At 44.0% G+C, this 21291-nt stretch overlaps 1 protein-coding gene across 1 annotated transcript in view; it reads left to right on the forward strand.

Moving 5' to 3' along the window:
• The first annotated feature begins 528 nt into the window (after nt 1-528).
• Nucleotides 529-21291, forward strand: part of Slc5a1 (solute carrier family 5 member 1) — a 62160-nt gene continuing 41397 nt past the window's right edge. Inside the window, exons 1-2 of the mRNA XM_021162101.3 lie at nt 529-901; nt 13207-13278. Coding sequence (XP_021017760.1) covers nt 767-901; nt 13207-13278 — 207 coding nt within the window. The 5' untranslated portion in view covers nt 529-766. The remainder of the gene's footprint in view (nt 902-13206; nt 13279-21291) is intronic.

Genomic DNA, 21291 nt, shown 5'->3' on the forward strand with positions numbered 1-21291 from the left:
TGGTGGGACCCCTTCTCCCAGGCTGCAGGTGGTTGTTGTTCTTTCTGTGCTCTCGCAGTGGGTATCTCCCACAATTGCTCTTACGGGGGAATTGCACTGTTTCTAGGGATCGAATGCTGTAGAGAAGTCAGTAATGGGTGTCTGTGATGCCGGTGGTCAAGAGATTTGTACTGGCTTTCCGAACCCAGCACCGTCCAGCAATCTCATCCCCCTGAACATTTCTCCAGGAGACCAAGAACTTGGCTGAGTTCTCTGAGAAGTCCTGCAGTCCTCTTTCACAGAGACGGCAGTCCACAGAGATGCCAGGTCTGCACAAAAGCACCTGCCGCAGACGGGCCCCAGCCTATAGATGCTTGGCTCCGGGTGCCTCTGATCCCTCTGTGTAGCAACTTCTTTTCTGCCTCACGTGGGACTCCGTGGCAGACCAGGCGTGGCAACTGTTCGAGGTGCCCACTGCGGGAACACAGAGGACTTTTGTGCCAGGCAGTCACCACCCCTTAGCAGGCCCCTCCCTGCTCACAGAACAGACTTTACCTGCCGACCAGGCGCCCATGAGCTTTGCTCGGTCTTCTTAAGGCACTGCACACCTAGGAGCTGCTTCCCGACGGTGCGGTGCAGCGCAGCAGCACAGGGGCCCAGCGTTCCTGCCGCGCAGCCCCACTGTCGCGGGTGCCCTCCCTCGGGGCTGATCATTAACTCAAAAGCAGTATAAGGAGTGAGTGGCCCCGGTGAGCCTGTGAGCCGAGAGGGACTCGTCGCCACCGCCATGGACAGTAGCACCTTGAGCCCCGCGGTTACTGCCACCGATGAACCCATCCCGTCCTACGAGCGCATTCGCAATGCGGCTGACATCTCAGTCATCGTCATCTACTTCGTGGTGGTGATGGCTGTCGGGCTGTGGGTATGTGTGGGTCCTGGGCACGGGCTGGAGAGGCCAGGGCGACTGTGTGGCATGAGAGGACACACAAAAATGCCATGGTTTCCCTGAGCCACAAAGGGGCAGGATGGGCTTACAGTGGAGATGTCCCGGGAACGCTGAGGAAGAGTTCAGGGTACAGGAGGCCTGTGTGTCGGAAGGTAGAGGATGCCCAAGGGAGCCTGTCAGAAAGGCCCTGGAAGATCCTGGGCTGAGGGGGAAAGTATGGGGCCACAGAGGCTAGGATAGAATGTGAGGGCAGGAAAGGCAACTTGGAGCAGCATTGTCTGACCTCTTAATTATCCACTTTCCAATGGGAAAGAAACAGCTGAGAGCCAGGAAGTCATCACCTCTGCAGACTGCAGGTGCTTGGGGCAGCCTATGGCTGACCAATGCCCCCTTCTGGGGAAGGGTAATCCAGAGGTCTTGCATGGTGGAATTATAGAGGCCATCTGGAGTTAGAGATGAGGAAGGAGCAGGTGAACAGAGAGTGAACTGGTCTCAGGAAGAGGGAAGTTTATATCTCTCTCCTCTTGGGACTCTGGGGACACACCAAACCAGAGAAACTTGTTCTTCAAAGCCTGGAACTTGGAAAGTTCATTTATGATGCTGGCACACCTAACAGCTGGGCAAAGTGTGCAAGCATTTCAGTTACCTCTAAAGGCTGAAGTGTGGAAGAAGCTGGAGTTAGGGAAGGATGGCGGGCATTAACCCTTTCACTGACAGAGCTGCATCAGAGAGTAAAAGGAAACATGGATTTTTTTTTTTATTTTCAAAAAGAATTGTATAAATCACACGTAACAGAAAGGCTCCCCAAGTGTCACTTGCATGGGACCTGTGGGGCAGACGCTTCATCAGTATACCTGGCTTCCTTAACAGTAGCAAGTGTCTAGCATAGGCACCTCGACTACTGCTCTCCTGTGATTGAACTAATGCAGAGTGAACTTCCCACAGCCTCTGGTCATCCATGTCTGAAATAGACGTGCTTATATCTATGCCTAGGAGCCCCTCCTCCAAATATTGAGAGTTGAGTCTGAAAGGTCTTTATGAGTCTAGGAATATCTCTTAAGCTTCTGCCATTCACCTTCCAGGGTGTGTGATCCATGCCCTGGATAGTTCTTGTATCTTCAAATAAGATGGGCAGCAACAGTGAGCTGGACAATACACCTTCACACAAAAAGTCACAGGACTGGGAAGACAGGAATGCCAGTTACAGTTTCACACACGAGGAACTTGAAGTCACAGGTGGTTGTGAGTTGCCTCAGATTTTGCAATCCTCGGGACTGTTCCAGGAACTTAGGTGTCCTGATCCTTGCCTAGACCTTCAAGCATAACGCTTGCTCTCTGCCTTCGCCCTCCAATTCATGTTGATAGATACTGGAGCCAAGATCTGCTAGCCATACCAGTCGGCCCCTTTCCCAGAATGCACTGATCACTCAGTGCTCTTATCCCAGCTTCTCTTGGCCTTCCCAGTAATCCTGCAAGTGTTTACATTTCTTATGGTGTTTGCACTTTTGAAATATCTGTGATTCAATGTCACTTGTCCTGTTAAAATGCTACTTAATGAGCCTGTTAGTATTGGTCTATGTTCAATCTTCTTCCATTAGCTAGTGCCTCTGGACCTTGCTCATTTACCACTCCTCTTTTTCCTATTGAAGTGTTAAGGTGGCTTGATCTAAGGATGGATACACTGGCTTCTGAGTGATTTCTGGGCTGCAGAGACTAACCCAAGCCCCTTGTGCTGCCTTAGAAAACCACCCACAGCTAACGCTCCTCCATCTCCAGCCTCATCCATCCCAACAGTAGTCAGTTTAGGTCAGCTTTGCTTCCTCATTGATTATCTTTGAGTTTTGGGCCATTCCTTGTTGGATATTCATTTCTCTTTTCCCTCACTATCTCACATTGCTTCTTCAGGGGGTTTTATAGCCGCTTAAGTTGAATCACTGAGTTAAGTATCACTTAATCACTTAAGTTAGCATCTCCCATCATTATTCTTGCTGGGAGATGCTAACAACCCCAACTAGAGTTGTTAAGAACTATAGCCCAATGGCTAAATGTTGGGCCACAGCCCATTTTTATATGGCTCATAAGCCAAGAATAACTTCTACACTTTTAGAGGGTTATACACATAATAGAATAAGGCAAAATAAAATTATGTGATAGAGAACCCACAAAATCCAAAGCACCTACTATCAGGTCTATTTTGTTCTCTTTTCAAAAATTTATTATTAGTAGTTTATTATACTGTGTATACAGGTGTGTTGCCTGCATGTCTGTTCCAATGTGTTCAGTGTCCTAAGGGTCCAGAAGAAGGCATCAGATCACACAGAATTGGAGTTACAGACAGTTGTGAGCTGCCATATGGGTGCTGGGAATTAAACCTGGGTCCTCTGAAAGGCCAGCCAGTACTTTTTTAATTTTAATTTATTTTTTTTGGTTTTTCAAGACAGGGTTTCTCTGTATAGTCCTGGCTGTCCTGGAACTCACTCTGTAGACCTGTAGGCTGGCCTTGAACTCAGAAATTCACCTGCCTCTGCCTCCCAAGTGCTGGGATTAAAGGCGTGCGCCACCACGCCCCAGCCAGTGCTTTTAACCTCTGAGCCATCTCCCCAGACACCGAATCAGATGACTGCTTGTCTTTCAGACTTTTGTTATTTAAACCAATAAGATCTTTGCTACAGGAGTTGGAAAGGCCTTTCAGTTAATAGCATCGTTGAATGCTTGAATTGGAACAGTCTCTGGGGGAACCCAACCTTTTCATTTTATTAATGGGGGGAAGAATGTGTAACCAGAGGTCATCTAGATGAATCAGTACCAGAGCGGGGATGTTTAGAACTCAGAGCGTACGATGTAAAGCCTGTGCTATTCTTCCTTTCTCCACGTCAAGACACTGCCTTCTTGGAAAACCGCCTCCACTGTTCCTTCCCCACCATTGAAGGGACAGTGCTGTTCCCGTGTCCTCTGTTTCTTCTTTCCTCATGGGTTTGCATGAACATAGGCTTAGCCCTTGCTGGCCTCAATCCTCTTCATCCTACAATCATATATCTCTTCATTAAACTTTTGACAAAAGAATTTTCGAGATTTGCCCACAGTTTTACCTTGAATATCTCAGCAGAAAGTTTCTCCTGGGGTCCAGCTTCCATTTCTGGACAGCCTGGAGGAGGGAAAAAAAAAACCCTTCCTGGTACCATCTCAAACCCCACACCCTCAGCTTCTCAGTTTCTTACATGTCACTTGATTGTGATCTGTGTAGGTTCCACCGAACATGACTGGTACACATGAGTCTTCCACTCTGAGGGCCAACACCCTGGCTCGTTTCCTTCCTTTTTTTCTCTCAGAGTTCTGCCTCTCTCTGTTGTACACATTATACCATGTGGCTTAATGGGTCAGCTAATACCCAGCTCTTGCCGGGCAGCTGAGGTCACGTGGTGATTTGATGGACCTCTGTCAAACATTCAGTTTCCATGAAGGTCCAATAGCAAGCCAAGAGCTGTCTTTCAAAGGGAGACTAATTGTCTGCAGATTACCGTAATTTAAAATCCCCAGGATCCTCTCTGTGCGTCAGCTGGAAGAGCTGGACCTCTTCCTTGTTCCAGGTCCCATTCGAAGGTAGCAGTTTCAAAGCTAGAGTCATTTGGTATATGGGCTGGAGTAACACACCCAAGTGAGGAATGTGCTGTCTTCAGAATCCAAATAAGCCCACTAAGCATTGTGCTAAGGTCTTAGTAGTGGGTGGGGTCAGGTGCAATAACGTAATCTTTAACCTTAGGAAAGGACTATCTCTATGTGCCCCATCCCGCTGAACTCCTGGAAGTTTCACGGAGGTAGTGGCCTCTTGAATTTTGCTTGGATATTCTCCATCCTCTGATGTGCACATGCCTCAGTCTGAAGTGGTTACTACTTCCTGATCACTTGGTCCACTCAGCATAAGGCCATCAGCACGGTGGGCCAGTGTGATATTTAGTGAATCAGATGGATGATATAGGTGTCTCTGGACTACGTTATGACACAATAGTGCAGAGGGTGGGGATCCTTCTCAAGAGGTCTCAGAGAGGAACAATAGTAGCAACTGGGCTGGAGACTGTTCTTGTGAAATTTTGATAATGTGGTGGTTTTCTGCCCTGATTCTAAGAATCTGCCTGAGGCTAAATTGAAAAATAATAGTTTATTTTTGCTGGCAGAGGAGGCTTTAAGACAGCCTAATAGTTGACCTGTTATTTGGTGATTTCGTCTAGATAACCTTCATTTTTGTATGTATTTTAGGAAGTTTCTACTGTGCTAGGTTTTCATATGACCCCTCAAATGGCTCTTAGTTTTAGCTGTTTCTCCCTTGTCCCCTTCTTCCTTCCAACTTCCTGTTAGACCTTCCCACTCCAGTCCCGGCTCCAACCTTCCATCTATCACTGTCTATTCTATTCTTCCTCCCGAGGAAGACGCCTCCCTTTCCCACAGTCCTTTCCTCTCCACCCAACTTCTATAGTCAAGCAAACTGTAGCATGCTTGTCAATGACTTAACAACTAATATCCACATAGAAACAAATGTATATGATATTTGCATCTCTGGGTCTCGGTTACCCTACTCAGGATTATTTTTTCTAGTTTTATCCATTTACCTGCAAATTTGTGACTTTATTTATTTACTTATTATTTTTTAAAAGATTTTATTTATTTTATATATATATATATATATATATATATATATATATATACATGACTAGTACACTGTAGCTGTCTTCAGACACACCAGAAGAAGGCATCAGATACCATTACAGATGGTTGTGAGCCACCATGTGGTTGCTGGGAATTGAACTCAGGACCTCTGGAAGAGCAGTCCATGCTCTTAACTGCTGAACCATCTCTCCAGCCTCGACTTCGTTTTTTATAATGGTTAAATAATATTTGATTGGTGATGTACCAAGTTTCCTTTATCCATTCATCTTTTGATTGACTTCTGGGTCGTTTCCGGTTTCTGGCTCTTATGAATAGAATAGCACTGAACACAGTTGAGCAAGTGTCTCTGTATTAGGATTGGAACATCCTTTATGTATCTGCCCAAGAGTGGTATAGCTAGTTTTGAAGTAGGTTGATTCCTATCTTTGTCATGAACCACCACCACACTGATTTCTATGGTGACTGTACAAATTTGCATTTCACCAGTGATGGAGGAGTGTTCCCTGTATTCCAAATCCTCTCCAGCATGAGCTGTTTTTGGTTTTGGACATTCAGATTAGTGTAAGATGAAATCTCAAAACAGTTTTGATTTGCATTTCCCCATGACTAAGCATGCTACATATTTCTTTCACTGCTCCTCAGTTGTTCGTGTTTCCTTCTCTGAACATTCTCTGTTTTGACCTGAAAACCCCCCTCCCCTCTTTTAAATGTTTTTTCTCCAGTTTCTTGGTTTGCTTTTTTAAAATTAAAGTATGTTTTTATGTGCACTGGTGTTTTGCCTGCATGTACAATGTGTGAGGGTAGCAGATCCCCAGGAACTGGAGCTACAGACAGCTGTGAGCTGTCATGTGGGTGCTGGGAGTTGAACCCGGATCCTCTGGAAGAGCAGCTGGTGCTCTTAACTACTGAATTATCTCCTCAGCCCTTGGGTTGTTATATATTTTGGATGATGGTAGACCTCTATCAGATGTGTACTTGGTAAAAAATATTTCCCTATTCTGTAGGCTGCTGCTCTGTCCGACTGACGGTGTCCTTTGCTATACAGAAGCTCTTCGGTTTCATGAGGTGCCATTTGTCAACTGGAGTTCTTAGTGCCTGTGCACTAAGAGTTATGCGTAGAAAGTCTTTTCTTGTGCCAGTGAGTCCAAGACTATTCCCCACTTTCTAATCTATTAGGTTCAGTGTGTCTGGCTTTATGTTGAGGTCTTTCCTTTAGAGTTGAGTTTTGTGCAGGGTGATAAATATGGATCTATTTGCATTCTTCTGCATACAGCCACTCACTTTGAACAGCACCATTTGTTGAAGATTCTGCATTTTCTCCAGTTTGTATTTCTGGTTTCTCTATTAAAAAAAAAATCAGGCGTCTATAGAGTATGGTCCTGTCTTTGATTTGATTCCATTGACCAGTGTGTCTGTTTTTGTGCCAATACCATTATTATTTTTTAAACTACTAATACTCTGGAGTATAGAACCTGAAATGTGATACCACAGCAATTCTTTTATCATTCAGGATTGGTTTAGCTATCCTGGGTATTTTGTGTGTTCCCTAGGGAGCTGAAAGTTGCCCTTTCAAGTTGTGTGAAGAACTGTGTTGGAAGTCTATGGGGCTGGTGTTGAACCTGTACATTGCTTCTTGTAGGGTGGCCATTTTTGCTGCTTTACTCCTAGTGATTCTTTCTAACTTCTGGTCCTTCTTCAGTTTACTTTGTCAGGGTCATAGCATTTTTACTGTACAAACAGTCTTCTGTTTGCTTGGTTAGAACTACCCCAAGATATTTTATATTCTTTCAGGCTGTCGTGAAAGGTGTTATTTCTTTGACTTGTTTCTCAGTCCTTTCGTTATTTGTATATAGGAAGGCTACTGATTTTGTAAAGTTAACTTTGTATTCTGCTACTTTTACTGAAAGAGTTTTTCAGCTGTAGGAGTTTCCTGGTGGAAGTTTTAGGTCACTTATATATACTATTAGATTTTCTGCAACTAGAGATAAGTTGACTTCTTCTTTCCAGTTTGTATCCCCTTGATCTTCTTTAGTTGACTTATGCTAAGACTTCAGGCGCTGTATCGAATAGATATGGCGAGAGTAAACATCCTTTTTCTGGCTCCTGACCTTAGTGGAGCTGCTTTGAGTTTCTCTCTATTTTTGTTGATGTTGACTGTGAACTTGCTGTGAACTGCCTTTATTATGTTGAGGTGTGTCCCTTGTATCCCTAATCTCTATAGGACTCTTATCATGGAGGGGCATTGGATTTTGTCAAAGGTCTTTCCTGCACGCAATGAGATGGTAATGTAACTCTGGGCTTTTCCTCCTAAGCTCTTTGTTCCCAGAATTAATGACTCTGAGACTAATTATTTATTAGTAAATGCTTAGGTCAATAACCTTGGCTCTGCTTCCTGACTAGCTCATATCTCAACAATCCAGTATGTTCTAGTCTAACTTCTACTGGCTAGTTACCTCTCCTCAGGCTTATGCAGACCACCTTCCTTTCTGTCCAGAAGAATCTTCCCCCTGCTATTTCCCAGAGTTTCCCTCCCTCCCTCCCTCCCTCCCTCCCTCCCTCCCTCCCTCCCTCCCTCCCTCCCTCCCTCTTTCCCTCCCTCCCTCCCTCCCTCCCTCCCTCCCTCCCTCCCTCCCTCTTTCCCTCCCTCCCTCCCTCTTTCCCTTCCTCCCTCCCTCTTTCCCTCCCTCCTTCCCTCTCTCTCTCTGCCTCTCTCACTTTCTTTCTCTCTCTCTCATTCTACCAGAACTCCCACCCCCTATTTCCTGCCTCAGTTCATTGGCCAAAGTTTTTTTTTTTTTTTTAATTGACAGGTGAACACTTTTACACAGTGCACTAACACTTCTTTCCACACGATTGCATGTTTTTTGTCTTTCAGTTTGTTTATATGGTTTCATTTATAGATTTACATATGTCATACTATCTCTGGGCTGAAGCCTACCTGATCATGGTGAATGATCTTTTTGATGGGTTCTTGGATTCAGTTTACAAGTATTTCATTGAGAATTTCTGCATCTAGGTTCATAAGAAAAATTGGTCTGTAATTCTCTTTTTTGGTTGGGTCTTTGTGTGGTTTGGGTATCAGAGTGACTGTGACCTCATAAAATGAGTTGGGCAATGTTTTTCTGTTTCTATTTCATGGAATAATTTGAGGAGTGTTGGCATTAACTCTTCTTTAAAAGTCTTCTGCACTAAAACCATTTGTCCTTGGGTTTTTGTTTTGATTCGTTTTGTTTTGGGGTTGGGAGACATTTAATGACGGCTTCCATTAACTAGGGATTATAGGTCTGTTTAATTTTTTTAAAATCTGAACTTGATTTACCTTTGGTAGGTGGTATGTATCAAAAATGTCCATTTCTTTTAGATTTCCCAATTTGGTGGAGTATAGGTTTTTAAAGTACAACCTTATGATTCTCTGGATTCTCTCAGTGTCTGTTGTTATATTGCCCTTTCTGCCTCTGATTTGGTTAATTAAGATATTCTCTTTCAATCTTTAATTATTTTGAATAAAGGTCTGTCAATCTTATTGATTTTTATCAAAGAACCAACTCCTTGTTCCATTGATTCTTTTCTTTCCATTTTACTGATTTCAGCCCTGAGTTTGATTATATCTTGCCATCTATTACTTTTGGTTCCTTTTGGGTGTTCTCTCTCTCTCTCTCTCTCTCTCTCTCTCTCTCTCTCTCTCTCTCTCTCTGTTCCAGAGTTCCTAATATGAACTTTCTCCTTTTTTTTTGATGTAGGCACTTAGTGCTGTAAACTCACCTTTTAGAGCCTTCTTCATCCTGTCTCATAGGCTTGGGTATCCTGTGACGTCATTCTCATTCATTTCTAGAAAGTCTTTCATTTCTTTCTTCGTTCACTTTTCATTCGGTAGTGAATTGTTTGTTTCCATGAGTCTGTAAACTTTTTATTGTTTCTGTTGTTGTTGATATCCAGCCTTAATTAATGGTGGTCAGATAGGATATGGGGAGCTATTTCAATTTTCTTGTATCTGTTGTGTCTTCCTTCATGTCTAAGCATGTGGTCAATTTTGGAGAAAGTTCCTTGAGCCACTGAGAAGAAAGCATGTTCTTCTGTGTGTGGGTGAAGTATTGTGTAAGTTTCTGTTAGGTCCATCTGGTGACGTCAGTTAGCCCCAGCATTTCTCTATTTGGTTTATGCCTTGATGATCTGTCTACTGATGAGAGTGGAATACTGTAATCACCTACTATCACCATGTGAGGGTTAATATGGGATTTAAGCTATAACAGTATATCTTTTACAAACTTGGGTGCCCTTGTTTTTAATGCATAGATGCTAAGAATTGCAACATCCTCTTGGTGGAATTTTCTTTGACAAGTATGTAGTGACCTTCTCTTCTCTTCTCTTCTGGTTAGTTTTGCTCTGAAGTCTAGTTTTCCAGTACTAAAATGGCTGTACACTCTTGCTTCTTAGCTCCGTTTGCTTGAAATATCTTTTTCCATCCTTTTACCTTGAGGCAATGTCTATTCTTGATGTTATGGTGTTTCTTTGATACAGCAAATATTGGTCTGTGTCTTTTTCTTAGGGAATTAAGACCATGCTGCTGAGAGCAAACACTGTGTGAGCAGTGTTTGTTGATTTCCATTATTTTGTTGTTGTGGTGTGGGTTTTTTGTTTTGTTTTGTTTTCTTGTGGTTACCCTCTTCAGGTTTAAGTTTTCTTTTTAGCTCCTGTAGAGCTGGATTCATAGATAGATACTACTAAATTTGGTTTTTACCATGAAACATCTTTCTTTCTCCATCTGCTGTGATGTTTTGCTATGTATGTGCTGGCATCTGTGGGTCTCTCAGAACTTCTTTAATATCTGTCCATACCCTTCTGGCTTTTAGAGTATCCATTGAAAAGTCAGATATCATTGTAATAGGTCTGCCTTTATATTTTTTATGGTCTTTTTCACTTGCAGCTTTTAATATTCTTTTTTTGTTCTGTATGTTTAGTGTTTTAATTATTAAGTGCCAAGGGGAATCTTTTTCTAGTCAAGTGTATTTAGTGTTCTATACTCTTCTTGTACCTTGATAGGTGCCCCCTTCTTTAGGTTAGGGAAATTTTCTTCTATAATTTTGTTAAAAATATTTTCTGTGTATTTGACCTGGGCTTTCTTTTTCCTTCCTCTACTCCTATTATTCATAGTTTGGTCTTTTCATAGTGTCCCAGATTTTCTGGATGTTTTGTGCCTGCTTATTTGCCCCACTTTGGTTTTGTTTTAGATTTAACATTTTCTTTAACCAAGGTATCCATTTCTTTTATCCCACCTTCAGTGCCTGAGAGTCTCTCTTCCATCTTTTGCATTCTGTTGGTGAGACTTGCCTCTGAGTTCCTAAATTTCTCATTTCCAGTTTTCCCTCAGTTTGGATTTTTTTTTTTAATCAATTCTATTTCCACTTGCAAGTCTTGAACTATTTTCTTCACTTCACTGTTTGTGCTTCATAGATTTCTTTAACGGGCTTGTCCTTCTTTTTTCTGTTAGGACCTCTAACATATTTTTAAAGGCCACTTTGAAGCCCTTGGCTTTTGGGTTAGCTGTGCTATGTTTCTCAGGCCTCCTGTGGATAGGCTACAGGGCTGCAGTGAAGACACATTGTCCTGCCTGTTATTGTGATTTTACACTGCTGTGTAGGAGTCTGGGTTTGAGATGATTGTAGTTCTAGGTGCTGATCTCTGGTCTTGTTATTGTTGGGTGGACGTTTCTTTCCTTGGTTTCTAACTTTAAAATTATCTTTATTATTATTATTATTATTTTGGTTTTTCGAGACAGGGTTTCTCTGTATAACCCTGACTGTCCTGGAACTCACTCTGTACACAAGGCTGGCTTCGAACTCAGAAATCTGCCTGCCTCTGCCTCCCAAGTGCTGGGATTAAAGGCGTGCGCCACCACTGCCCAGCTAGAATTATCTTAAGAGTGATCATTCCCCAGTCAGTTTCTAGAGTATGACCCTTTTAGTATTTATTCCCGCCTCAGTGTCAGCTGCCTTCTCTGTTCCTTTGCCATGATGCCATTCCCAGGAAGACTACCGAGTCTTCAGAGTATGTCTTGTGGGAGGAAGGACACACTGCCAGGAAAGAAAGACTTGAGTGCTCTCCCTGGTACTCCACTACACACAGAGATGCTCAATAAATCCTTGTCCATGGGTTGGATGCATAAAAGCCTTATTTCCCAAAGGATTCCAAGCCACTGGTGCAGTCTGAGCACCTGTAAGAGTGGTATTTCTGCTGTGGATGTGTTTGCTGCAGAAATGACATCAGAGGTTAATTTCTTTGGACCATTGATAAGAGAAAAGCCACTATCAGTCATTAACAAGAGTCTGGACAAAGGGGCAAGGGAGGGAGGGAAGGAGGGAAGGAGGAAGGGAGGGAGGGAGGGAGGGAGGGGGAGAGAGAGAGACAGAGAGAGAGAGAGAGAGAGAGAGAGAGAGAGAGAGAGAGAGAGAGAGAGAGAGAGAGAGAGAGAGAGAAGGAAGAGACCTTGAAGCCAGGCCAGTGGCACTGAGCCAGAGGCTGGGTCAGGAATGACTGCAGGTTCAGAGATTCCAGAGGAGCTGTGAGAGAGGCTGTGCTCATTCTGTGTTGGAGTATATAGGCCATTTGTCTCCTTTCAAGACTTCAGTGGCTCCCTGTGTCTGTGAATAAAGCCTGCTCCTTTTGGCCTGGCATTTGAGAGCCTCAATACAGTCTTGTTTTTCACCCTCTTCACATTCATTCACCTAGGCCAGGCTCAAAAGCTAGGTAGGATCGCTGTTGTCCTCTCTCCACATACTGGGTGCTGAACCGCCTCAATCCCTAAGCTGCCAGTCCTGAAGTCTGAAATCTGCCCCCTCCTCCCTGATCTCCCCCAGGTTAACAAAACCCCACCTTTTCTTCAAAACCTGGGGAACACTGCCTCTCTGCGAAGTATTTCTTGCCATCAGAAGGGCTTTCCTCATTCATTCTGACCTGGTCACAATATATTGCAAATTAATGGCTCTAGCAAGTTGCCTTGTATATCAGAGAGGAAAAATATGAGTTGAGTTTGAATATCTTGTCTTTTCAGTAGGACTACGTGTTTACACTGTGCATTATTTCAACATTTTGATTTTTTTCTTATATTTTTGGGTGTGAGCCAAGCCTTTAATGGCTGAGCCATCTCTCCAGCCCCCCTTTTTTCTTAACAGTTTTATTGAGATTTAAGTTACACACCCTTTAGTACTTTTTAAAAGTATATTTCATTACACCTTGATATGCACATAAGAAAGACACACACACACACACACAAATGTCCCATTTCCCCTTGTTTAACATGCAAAGAAAACAAAGTGAACAGGTCCAGGACTTGCCCCAAACCGCATGGTAGGTAACCTGCAGAGTTGGCTCTAGGGCCTCAGTTTCCCTGTCTGAGCATTCATGAGCTCCTTTGTGTGAGCCTGCTGAGGCTGGGAGTGGGGTGGGGGTGTGGGGGGCAGGGGGTTGCGGCGTGTGCATGTGTGCAGGGCGGATAGGACTGAGAAGTGCTTCAGAGAGTGGACTGGTTACAAGATAGAGCTCATTGTGGGAGGGGAATGCTCTTTTATTGGCAAAGTAACCCTTCGCATTTCTGGTTAAGTTTTTGACCCTCTTTCCCCCAGGCCATGTTTTCCACTAATCGTGGTACGGTTGGAGGCTTCTTCCTGGCAGGCCGAAGTATGGTGTGGTGGCCGGTAAGTTTTCTCTGGGAAAAAAAGTGTTTGTTTTGTTTTTCTAAATCTTTCTTTTTCATTATTTATTTTTTGATATTATAATATAACCACAGCACACTGCCCCCTTTTCTACCTCTAAACACTCCCTCATTGCTCTCTTTCAAATTTCTGGCCTCACTTTTCATTTATTGTTGTTACAAGCATACATGTGTGTGTGTGTGTATATATATATATATATATATATATATATATATATATACATTCCTAAATATAGCCTGCTGGGTCATATGGTGCTATTTGCATGTATGTTTTCAGGGCTATTTGGTATCAGATAACCAGTTGGTGTGCTCTATCCCTGGGAAGCTCTGAGTGTAGGGTTGGGATGGGTTTTCCACATCCACGTTGGTTTATCTATAGCTTTTGCCTTAGTTAGGCTTGTGTTTAGGCAGTCATACTGGTGAGACACAACTGCAAAGCAAGTTCCCGGATCCTCAGGCCCCTTTCATCATCGCACCCCCTCTTTTACAATGTCCCCCAAGTCGTATCCCTCAAGGCCATCCACAGCTCTGCATTTCGATTAGTTATGGTTTTCAGTCGTGGTCTCTGTTTATCGCTTTTCTTTATGAGTGGTGAAGCCTGTACTTACCTAAATCTCTGGCATGAGGACTAATATTTAGAATTATAGTTAGGCATTATGTTGACTTAGTAAAGTTGTAGGTATCCACGTATCCATGCCTTCACCAAGCCCCTAAGCGGTGGCTACCTTTCCAATAACAGACACACTTTCCTGCTTGAGCAGTTTGTCCAACCAGAGAGCTCTTAGTTACCACTAAGGTATGTGTGCCATGGCTGCACCCTTAGGGCTATCATGCCATGTTGCTCATTGTTACAGTTCATAGGTGTTTTGTTTGTTAGGGATGGCATGGTTGGATTTTGGATTTTTGAATTGTTTTCTTCCTTTGGGAGATTGCGTGGCATCTTCTGATACCATGAAGGCTCCTCCTCAGGGAGGAGGCTCTCAGCTGGGCTCCAGCTCAGCAGCCTCTGGGCACTGTCTGACGTGCACAGTGTCTTTAGCAATAGGAACTTGTCTTCCATCTCCGGGGTTGGGGTGAGGGCAACTGAGAGCAGTAGGAATAGCCTATAAGTTCTGGGAGTCTCTTAGACAACCTCAACCCAACATCTCAAAACTCATGCCTGGGTTGAAGCAATTTTCTTTATACATTCTGGCTATTAATTTTCTGTCAGATATGTAGTTGGCAAAGATTCGCTCCCATTCTGTGGGTTTTCTCTTGACCTGGCTGACTTTTCTATAGCTGGGCAGAAGCTTTTAAAAATATTTTGAAGTCCTACTTTTTAAAAGGAGGTCCTGTCTTCTCCCGGCACTCCTAGGAGGGAAATATCATCAATCCTAGTTTATAAGGAAAAAAATAGGCTCGGTGTGGTAGCACACGCCTTTAATCCCAGCACCTGGGAGGCAGAGGCAGGCAGATTTCTGAGTTTGAGGCCAGCCTGGTCTACAAAGTGAGTTCCAGAACAGCCAGGGCTACACAGAGAAACCCTGTCTCGAAAAACCAAAAAAAAAAAAAAAAAAAGAAGCTATGATATGTCTAAATTAACTAGACCTATGTGGTGTTTTGTTTGTTTGGGATGTCATGGTTGGGTTTTGAATTTTTTATTTTTATTTTTTACCATAATGAAGTCATATCTCTTTATATAAAAATCTTAGGGCTGATTTACTTGAGGTTAGATCTCAGTCTGCCTCACCCCCGCCCCATTTTCTTTTTTTCTTTTTCTGAGGAGGGGTTTTTATGACTAGCCCTGACTGTTATGGAACTCACATATAGACCAGGCTGGCCTTGAACTCAGAGATCCACCCGCCTCTGTCTCCTGAGTGCTGGGATTAAAGGCGTGTACCACCATCACCCAGTAGCTCCCAGTTTCTGAGGATGGAGGCCGGGGGAAGCCTTCCCTTAGGAGGGAGGTTTGTGTGTAAGACTGTGAACAGTCTGGCGTTGAGCTGATGGCTGGCTGATGAGAGGCATTAGCCCTACCCAAAGCAGGTAGGGGTCAGTGGTTTTGTGAGGTTTTCCCAGGGGTATTGTTTCATTATACAGGACACAGGATTGGATTGCTCGAACAGAGACGCATAGCATTGTTCTTTTGAGCAGAAGTCATTACTCCCTTGGTGAGGCTGACATTTGACTCTATTTTCTTTAACCATGGTTTCCATCTAAGGCTTCATAAGATTATAAAAATCATTCCAGGTGGCTGCACTTTATAAACATGAGCAATGGCCCCACAGTTAAGAACAGGGCCTCTCATAGAGGACCTGGGTTTAGTTCCCAGCACTCACAAGGTAGCTCACAATGGTGATGTCAGTCTCAGGATATCCGATGCCCAGGCATGCATGTGATGCACTTACATGCATAAACGTTTGTTTAGAAATAGTTTCTAAAGTTGTTTGTGTATCAGAATCACCAGTGACAACACAGATCTAGCACCCAACACTGTGCCTGGCTGGTAGTTAATAAATGAGTCTGTTCCTGCCATTTCCTGTAACCAGGAAAGACTTCCAGTAGAGAAACTGGGACACCAACCCAGTCACAAAATCTTTGACTTAAAATTTACCATGCCTACAAGATACACTGGGGTAAATTGTGGGAGTGGCCAACCAGTGACGACTGGTCCAGCTTGAGATCCATGCCATGACACGGAACCCACCCCTGGCACTGCGTGGAGAGCTAGGAACCAGAGACTGGGTGGGCCAGAGACCTAGGATAGAATCAGATACAGATGGGGAAAAAGTTAAGGAAAGGATTCCTAACGATATTCTGCTATACTCATCGATGGGTGATGGGTGCCTAGCCCAGTTGTCATCAGAGAGGCTTCACCTATCAAGTGATGGAAACAGATGCAGAGTGGTCAAGGACACCACAAAACCAACTAACCTGAGACCATAGGGGCTCACAGAGACTGGACTGCCTACCGGGAAGTCTGCATGGGACTGACCTATGCCCTCCACACATATTTTATAGTTATGTAGCTTAATATTCTGGTGGGACTCCTAACAGTGGGAGCCGGGGCTGTCCCTGACTCTGTTGCCTGCCTTTAGGACCCAGTCCTCCTCCTGGGTTGCCTCATCCAGCTTTAATAGGAGAGGAGTTGCCTTGTCTTACTGCAACTTGATATGCCATTGTTGGTTCATATGCAGGGGAGGCCTGCCCTTTTCTGAAGAGAAACAAAGGAGGGATAGGTGGGAGGTTGGGGAGAAGGAAGGTCAGGGGAAGGACAGGGAGGAGAGGTGGAACAGGGAACTGGAATCAGGATGTAAAAAAAAATAATAATAATTAAAAAAAATAGAAGTGAGGCCAAGAGCATGCAGGGAAATTCCTCAATTGTTGTTACACTTGATAGCTTGCAGTGAATATTGGAAACTGTTGTTTCCTTAATGCTCATGTAGATCATGTGGCTAAAACATAATCTAAGCCCACAGTTATCTATCCCATTACAAATAATCAATTCCAATTATATAGGAACCATATTCTAAAATGGATTAATGATGAGGTATAGAAGTAAAACCAAATACTCATAGAAACCACATTCAATGTATTCATCTTGGATGCGCCTTGTAATAATCAGCGGTATGCTACAGGTGAGAGCGTCTGCTTGCTTCCTGTTATTCAGTGTGACATTTTTAATTCTTATTTTTAATTACACGCATATGTATACTCTGTGTGTGGATATGTGCACTTGTGTTTCGGTGCTCGAGGAGGCAGAGGCACCAGGTTCCCCAGGAGCAGGTATTACAGGCAGTGCTGAGCTGTCTGAGGTGGGTTCTGGGAGCTGAACTCAGATTGTCTAGAAAAGCAATATTGGTCTTAACTTCTGAGTCAGGTAGTTTCCAGCCCCTATGGCACGTCTTGATGATAGTTGGTATCTTGGATGTGACAAGATGTAGTTTGTTAAGTAATTTTTTTGTCCTTAGACTCCGTAGAAGTGTTTTCAGACTACTTTTCTCCTTTTTGCTCCCTGAAAACTCAACTTATTATTTTTTAAAAGGAGGAATCTGTAAACATCTTGTTTAATGACAAGATTCTATTGACTTAACGGAGTTTAAACTGCTAGCTTAGCAAAAGGATAACCCTGGTCGTTTCTTTTCTAAAACTCAAAATGGCTTATAAACACCATCACATTACACAGCTATAAGAAGGATCAAAAGAAACTGTGGCATGCAAGAAAGTACACAGTAAGGGGGCTAGAGAGATGGCTCATTGTTTAAGAGCACTGGCTGTTCCTTCCAGAGGATCTGGGTTCAATTCCCAGCACCCACATAGCAGCTCACAACCGCCTGTAACTCCAGATCTCCATACAGGTAAAACACAGTGTACATGAAAAAAAAAATCAATGAAGAAAGCAAGTACATATTAAGGGCTCTTTTCAAAATCAAAAAGTGTTTTAAGCAGCATTCAAATTATATTCTCCTTTTCCTCTTGAGGTGAATGAAAAAGACAGTTTAAGCCTATGACTGGTTCCTAAATCCATATTTAGGACATCCCTCGCACCTGCCCTTAGCACAGTTGCTTTTGCCAAGCAGGAATTATAGGCAGAGCCTTCAGGAAGAGCGTCTGTGCTGCCTCTGAAGCCGGCATGAGTGTTACCCATGAGGAAATATGGAGGGACAGAGGGCTCACGAAGCTAAAGGAGGCTGGACAACAAAAAGGTTAGTTCCGGACATTCCTGGGTGTGAAGCGGACATCGAGGAGCCTGGCTGTGACCCAGGAAGGTAGAAAGAACTCTGGTAAAAGGTCTCACAGTCGGGCGAGTCCCAGAGAGAGAAATATTTGGTACCTTGATCTGAGGATAGAAGTGGGCAGACAGAGAGAGGGGCGGGACAAGGATTCCACAAGGGAAATTAGAGGAGTTTATGTAAGAGATCAGCAAGATGGCTCCCAGAGGGTGGAGTCACATCTGAGGCAAACCAAAGCCACCTCACTGAGGTAATATGAAACCACAATAGTGCTTACTGCACTGCTGGTCATTCAGGGCCCGCCTTCCTGCTGGACTGTGGTCTGGCACCTTTACTGAACAGTCTATTGAGTGCTATGTGGTAAAGATTATTTGAAGAATGTGGGAAACGAGTTCCAGGAAGCTTAAGGGCTGAGCTTTGAAAGGGGGAAATCCCCACTTCTCAGCTAGAATAAGAAATTCTGAGAAGCAGGGCCCTCATGAAGAGTTTGGAGGGGGGCCTTTGTTTTACAGGGAGGTTTGGGCACACTTGCACTATCGTATCTTATTTTTAGGTCTTCTTCCATTAGCTGTGTCTTCATTCATCCATTCATTCATTCACTCATCCATCCATTTATACATTACTCTTCCATTCATTATACAACTGTCTGGTACTTTGGAACATGAGCCAGATTCTATGATAGGTGCTCATAGACCACTCCATACACACCATTCACAGTTTTAGAGAATATTTGTAAAACTCTAAGTAACAGTGAGGTCTCAAAAGGAAATGTATACAAATCAAGAGTGGGTGGGCTGAAACAAGGTGAGCCTTAGTTCTCAAGGGTATGCGAGGGGACCTTACAGAGCACTGTTTCAGGCTAGGACCAGAAAGAGCATAACAGGCCAGAAATGAACAATGTCAATGGTCTGGATAGGCCAGTCCCCTGCGCTGATGCCTGAGATGTTACATTGTGTCCCTTGACTATTTATAACTATTTTTTATTAGATATTTTCTTCATTTACATTTCAAATGCTATCCCCTTTCCTAGTTTCCTCTCCGAAAATCCTCTATCCCCTCCCCTCCCCCTGCTCCCCAACCACCCATTCCTGCTTCCTGCCCCTGGCATTCCCCTATTCTGGGGCATATAATCTTCGAAAAACCAAGGGTCTCTCCTCCTATTGATGGCTGACTAGGCCATCCTCTGTTACATATATAACAGCTAGAGACACGAGTCCCACCATGTGTTTTCTTTGATTGGTGGCTTAGTCCCAGGGAGCTCTGGGGGTACTTGTTAGTTTATATTGCTGTTCCTCCTATGGGGCTGCAGACCCCTTTAGCTCCTTGGGTCCTTTCTCTAGCTCCTTCATTGGGGATCCTGTGCTGCATCCAATAGATGACTGTGAGCATCCACTTCTGTATTTGCCAGGCACTGGCAAAGCCTCACAGGAGACAGCTATATCAAGGTCCTGTCAGCAAAACCTTGTTGGCATCTGCCATAGTGTCTGGGTTTGGTGTTTGTTTATGGGATGGATCCCCAGGTGGGGCAGTCTCTGGATGGTCTTTCCTTCAGTCTCAGCTCCGAACTTTGTCTCTGTAAGTCCTTCCATGGGTATTTATAACTATTATGTATCAGTTACAAGTATAAAAGAAAAGAAGGAGACACCCATTTGAAAATAGGAGGTTAGCGATTCAAGCAAGCAACCTCCAAGTGAAAAACCCGCAGAATCTGCCGTTCCACAACCAACTCACCCACCTCCTGAATGACCTAAGGCCCTGAACCTGGAAGGAGCATGAGACGGTTGAAGAGCTGAGTGATGACCAGTGTGGGAGAGACACCGTGAGGGTGGTCCCTGAGGGAGGGACCCTGAGCTACTGAGGATTCTAAAGATGGGGCTCACGACATCGGCAGCTGGGTTTTTGGTGTACTCTCCTTGACCTCAGATGCCACTGAACAACTTCACTTGCCCTTTGTGCCCCAAACTACTGGGAAAACACCAAGGTTGGCAATGGTTTCTCGATTGTCTACCTCTTTGGGTGTTTGAGTAAGGACACATGTATACAGAGGTAATGGCTGGAAGACAGCCATTGTCCCTGGGGACATGAACTCACCCAAAGTAAACAGAGATTATAATGACTCTGGAGCAAAGCTTGTGTCTAAATGTTCGCCAGAGTTTTGGAAGTAAAATATTCCAGCTATATGAGCCTTACCACATTGTCCATTCAAAACCAGGAAGAGCAATGCCTGAGACACAGCAAAAATCAAAGACCAAAGCTTTCCAAATTTTCCATGTTGAAAGAGATGTTGATCAGGGGTAACCAGGATTTCTGAGAAGGAGAAGGGGGGATAAGAATATAAACCCAGTACAGGTGTCAGAGTTCACAGAGATGGACAGGAGGTGTCTCTCCACAGTGCCCCTGTGGGGACATCCAGGGGAGTGTGCCCAGGAAGGAGGAAGGGTGGTGAAGTCGGTGTGGTGCTGCGTTTTCTCCTTGTCTATAGACTTCAGACCCTTCAGTTATGGAACTTTAGACAAGTTATTCTGTAACTCTAATCTCAACTCCCTTCTCCATGAAATGAGGATGAGAACAGAATACTTCCAACCTTACCGAGATGTTGTGGGCACTGAATAAGATAAAGGCCTGAGCCTGAGAGACATCACAGAAGTTAGTGTTTTACTTTCTCTGCCTCTGCCAGGACAGGGCTCTCAAACCATGGTCACCAGGGTAGTAGCACCAGCAAGACCTGGACCCTTGTTAGAAATACATTTGTTTGTAGTCCTAACCTAGACTTGCTAAATCAGAAACTCTGGGATGTGTCCTAGCAATCCATATTAATTAAGCTGCAGACGGTTCTGATGAGAGCTGCCAGACTTAGGAAATGAAGACAGACATAGGATAGTCAGTTAATCTGAATTTCAAACAATTAATACACTTGTAATATGAGTGCATCCCAAACACTGGGTGAGGCCTACTTATAAAACAGATCTCATAGTTACCTGAAATACAGAGGTCAATGTACATCTCCTGTCTGGGGTAGCACAGGGTTGAGCATCACTGGATGGATAAAGAGGAAGAAGCCCCAGGAACTCTGGTGTCTCTTAAAGGCTAGTATGGACCAAGTGATGGTGGCACACGCTTTTAGTCCCAGCACTTGGGAGGCAGAGGCAGGCAGATTTCTGAGTTCGAGGCCAGCCTGGTCTACAGAGTGAGTTCCAGGACAGCAAGGGCTACACAGAGAAACCCTGTCTTGAAAAAAACTAATTAATTAACATACAGGTGTACTCGACCACACCCACTAGCTA

Source organism: Mus caroli, unplaced genomic scaffold (genome assembly GCF_978045245.1).
Source record: "Mus caroli unplaced genomic scaffold, Mus_caroli_1 scaffold_4, whole genome shotgun sequence".
NCBI classification, from domain to species: domain Eukaryota; kingdom Metazoa; phylum Chordata; class Mammalia; order Rodentia; family Muridae; genus Mus; species Mus caroli.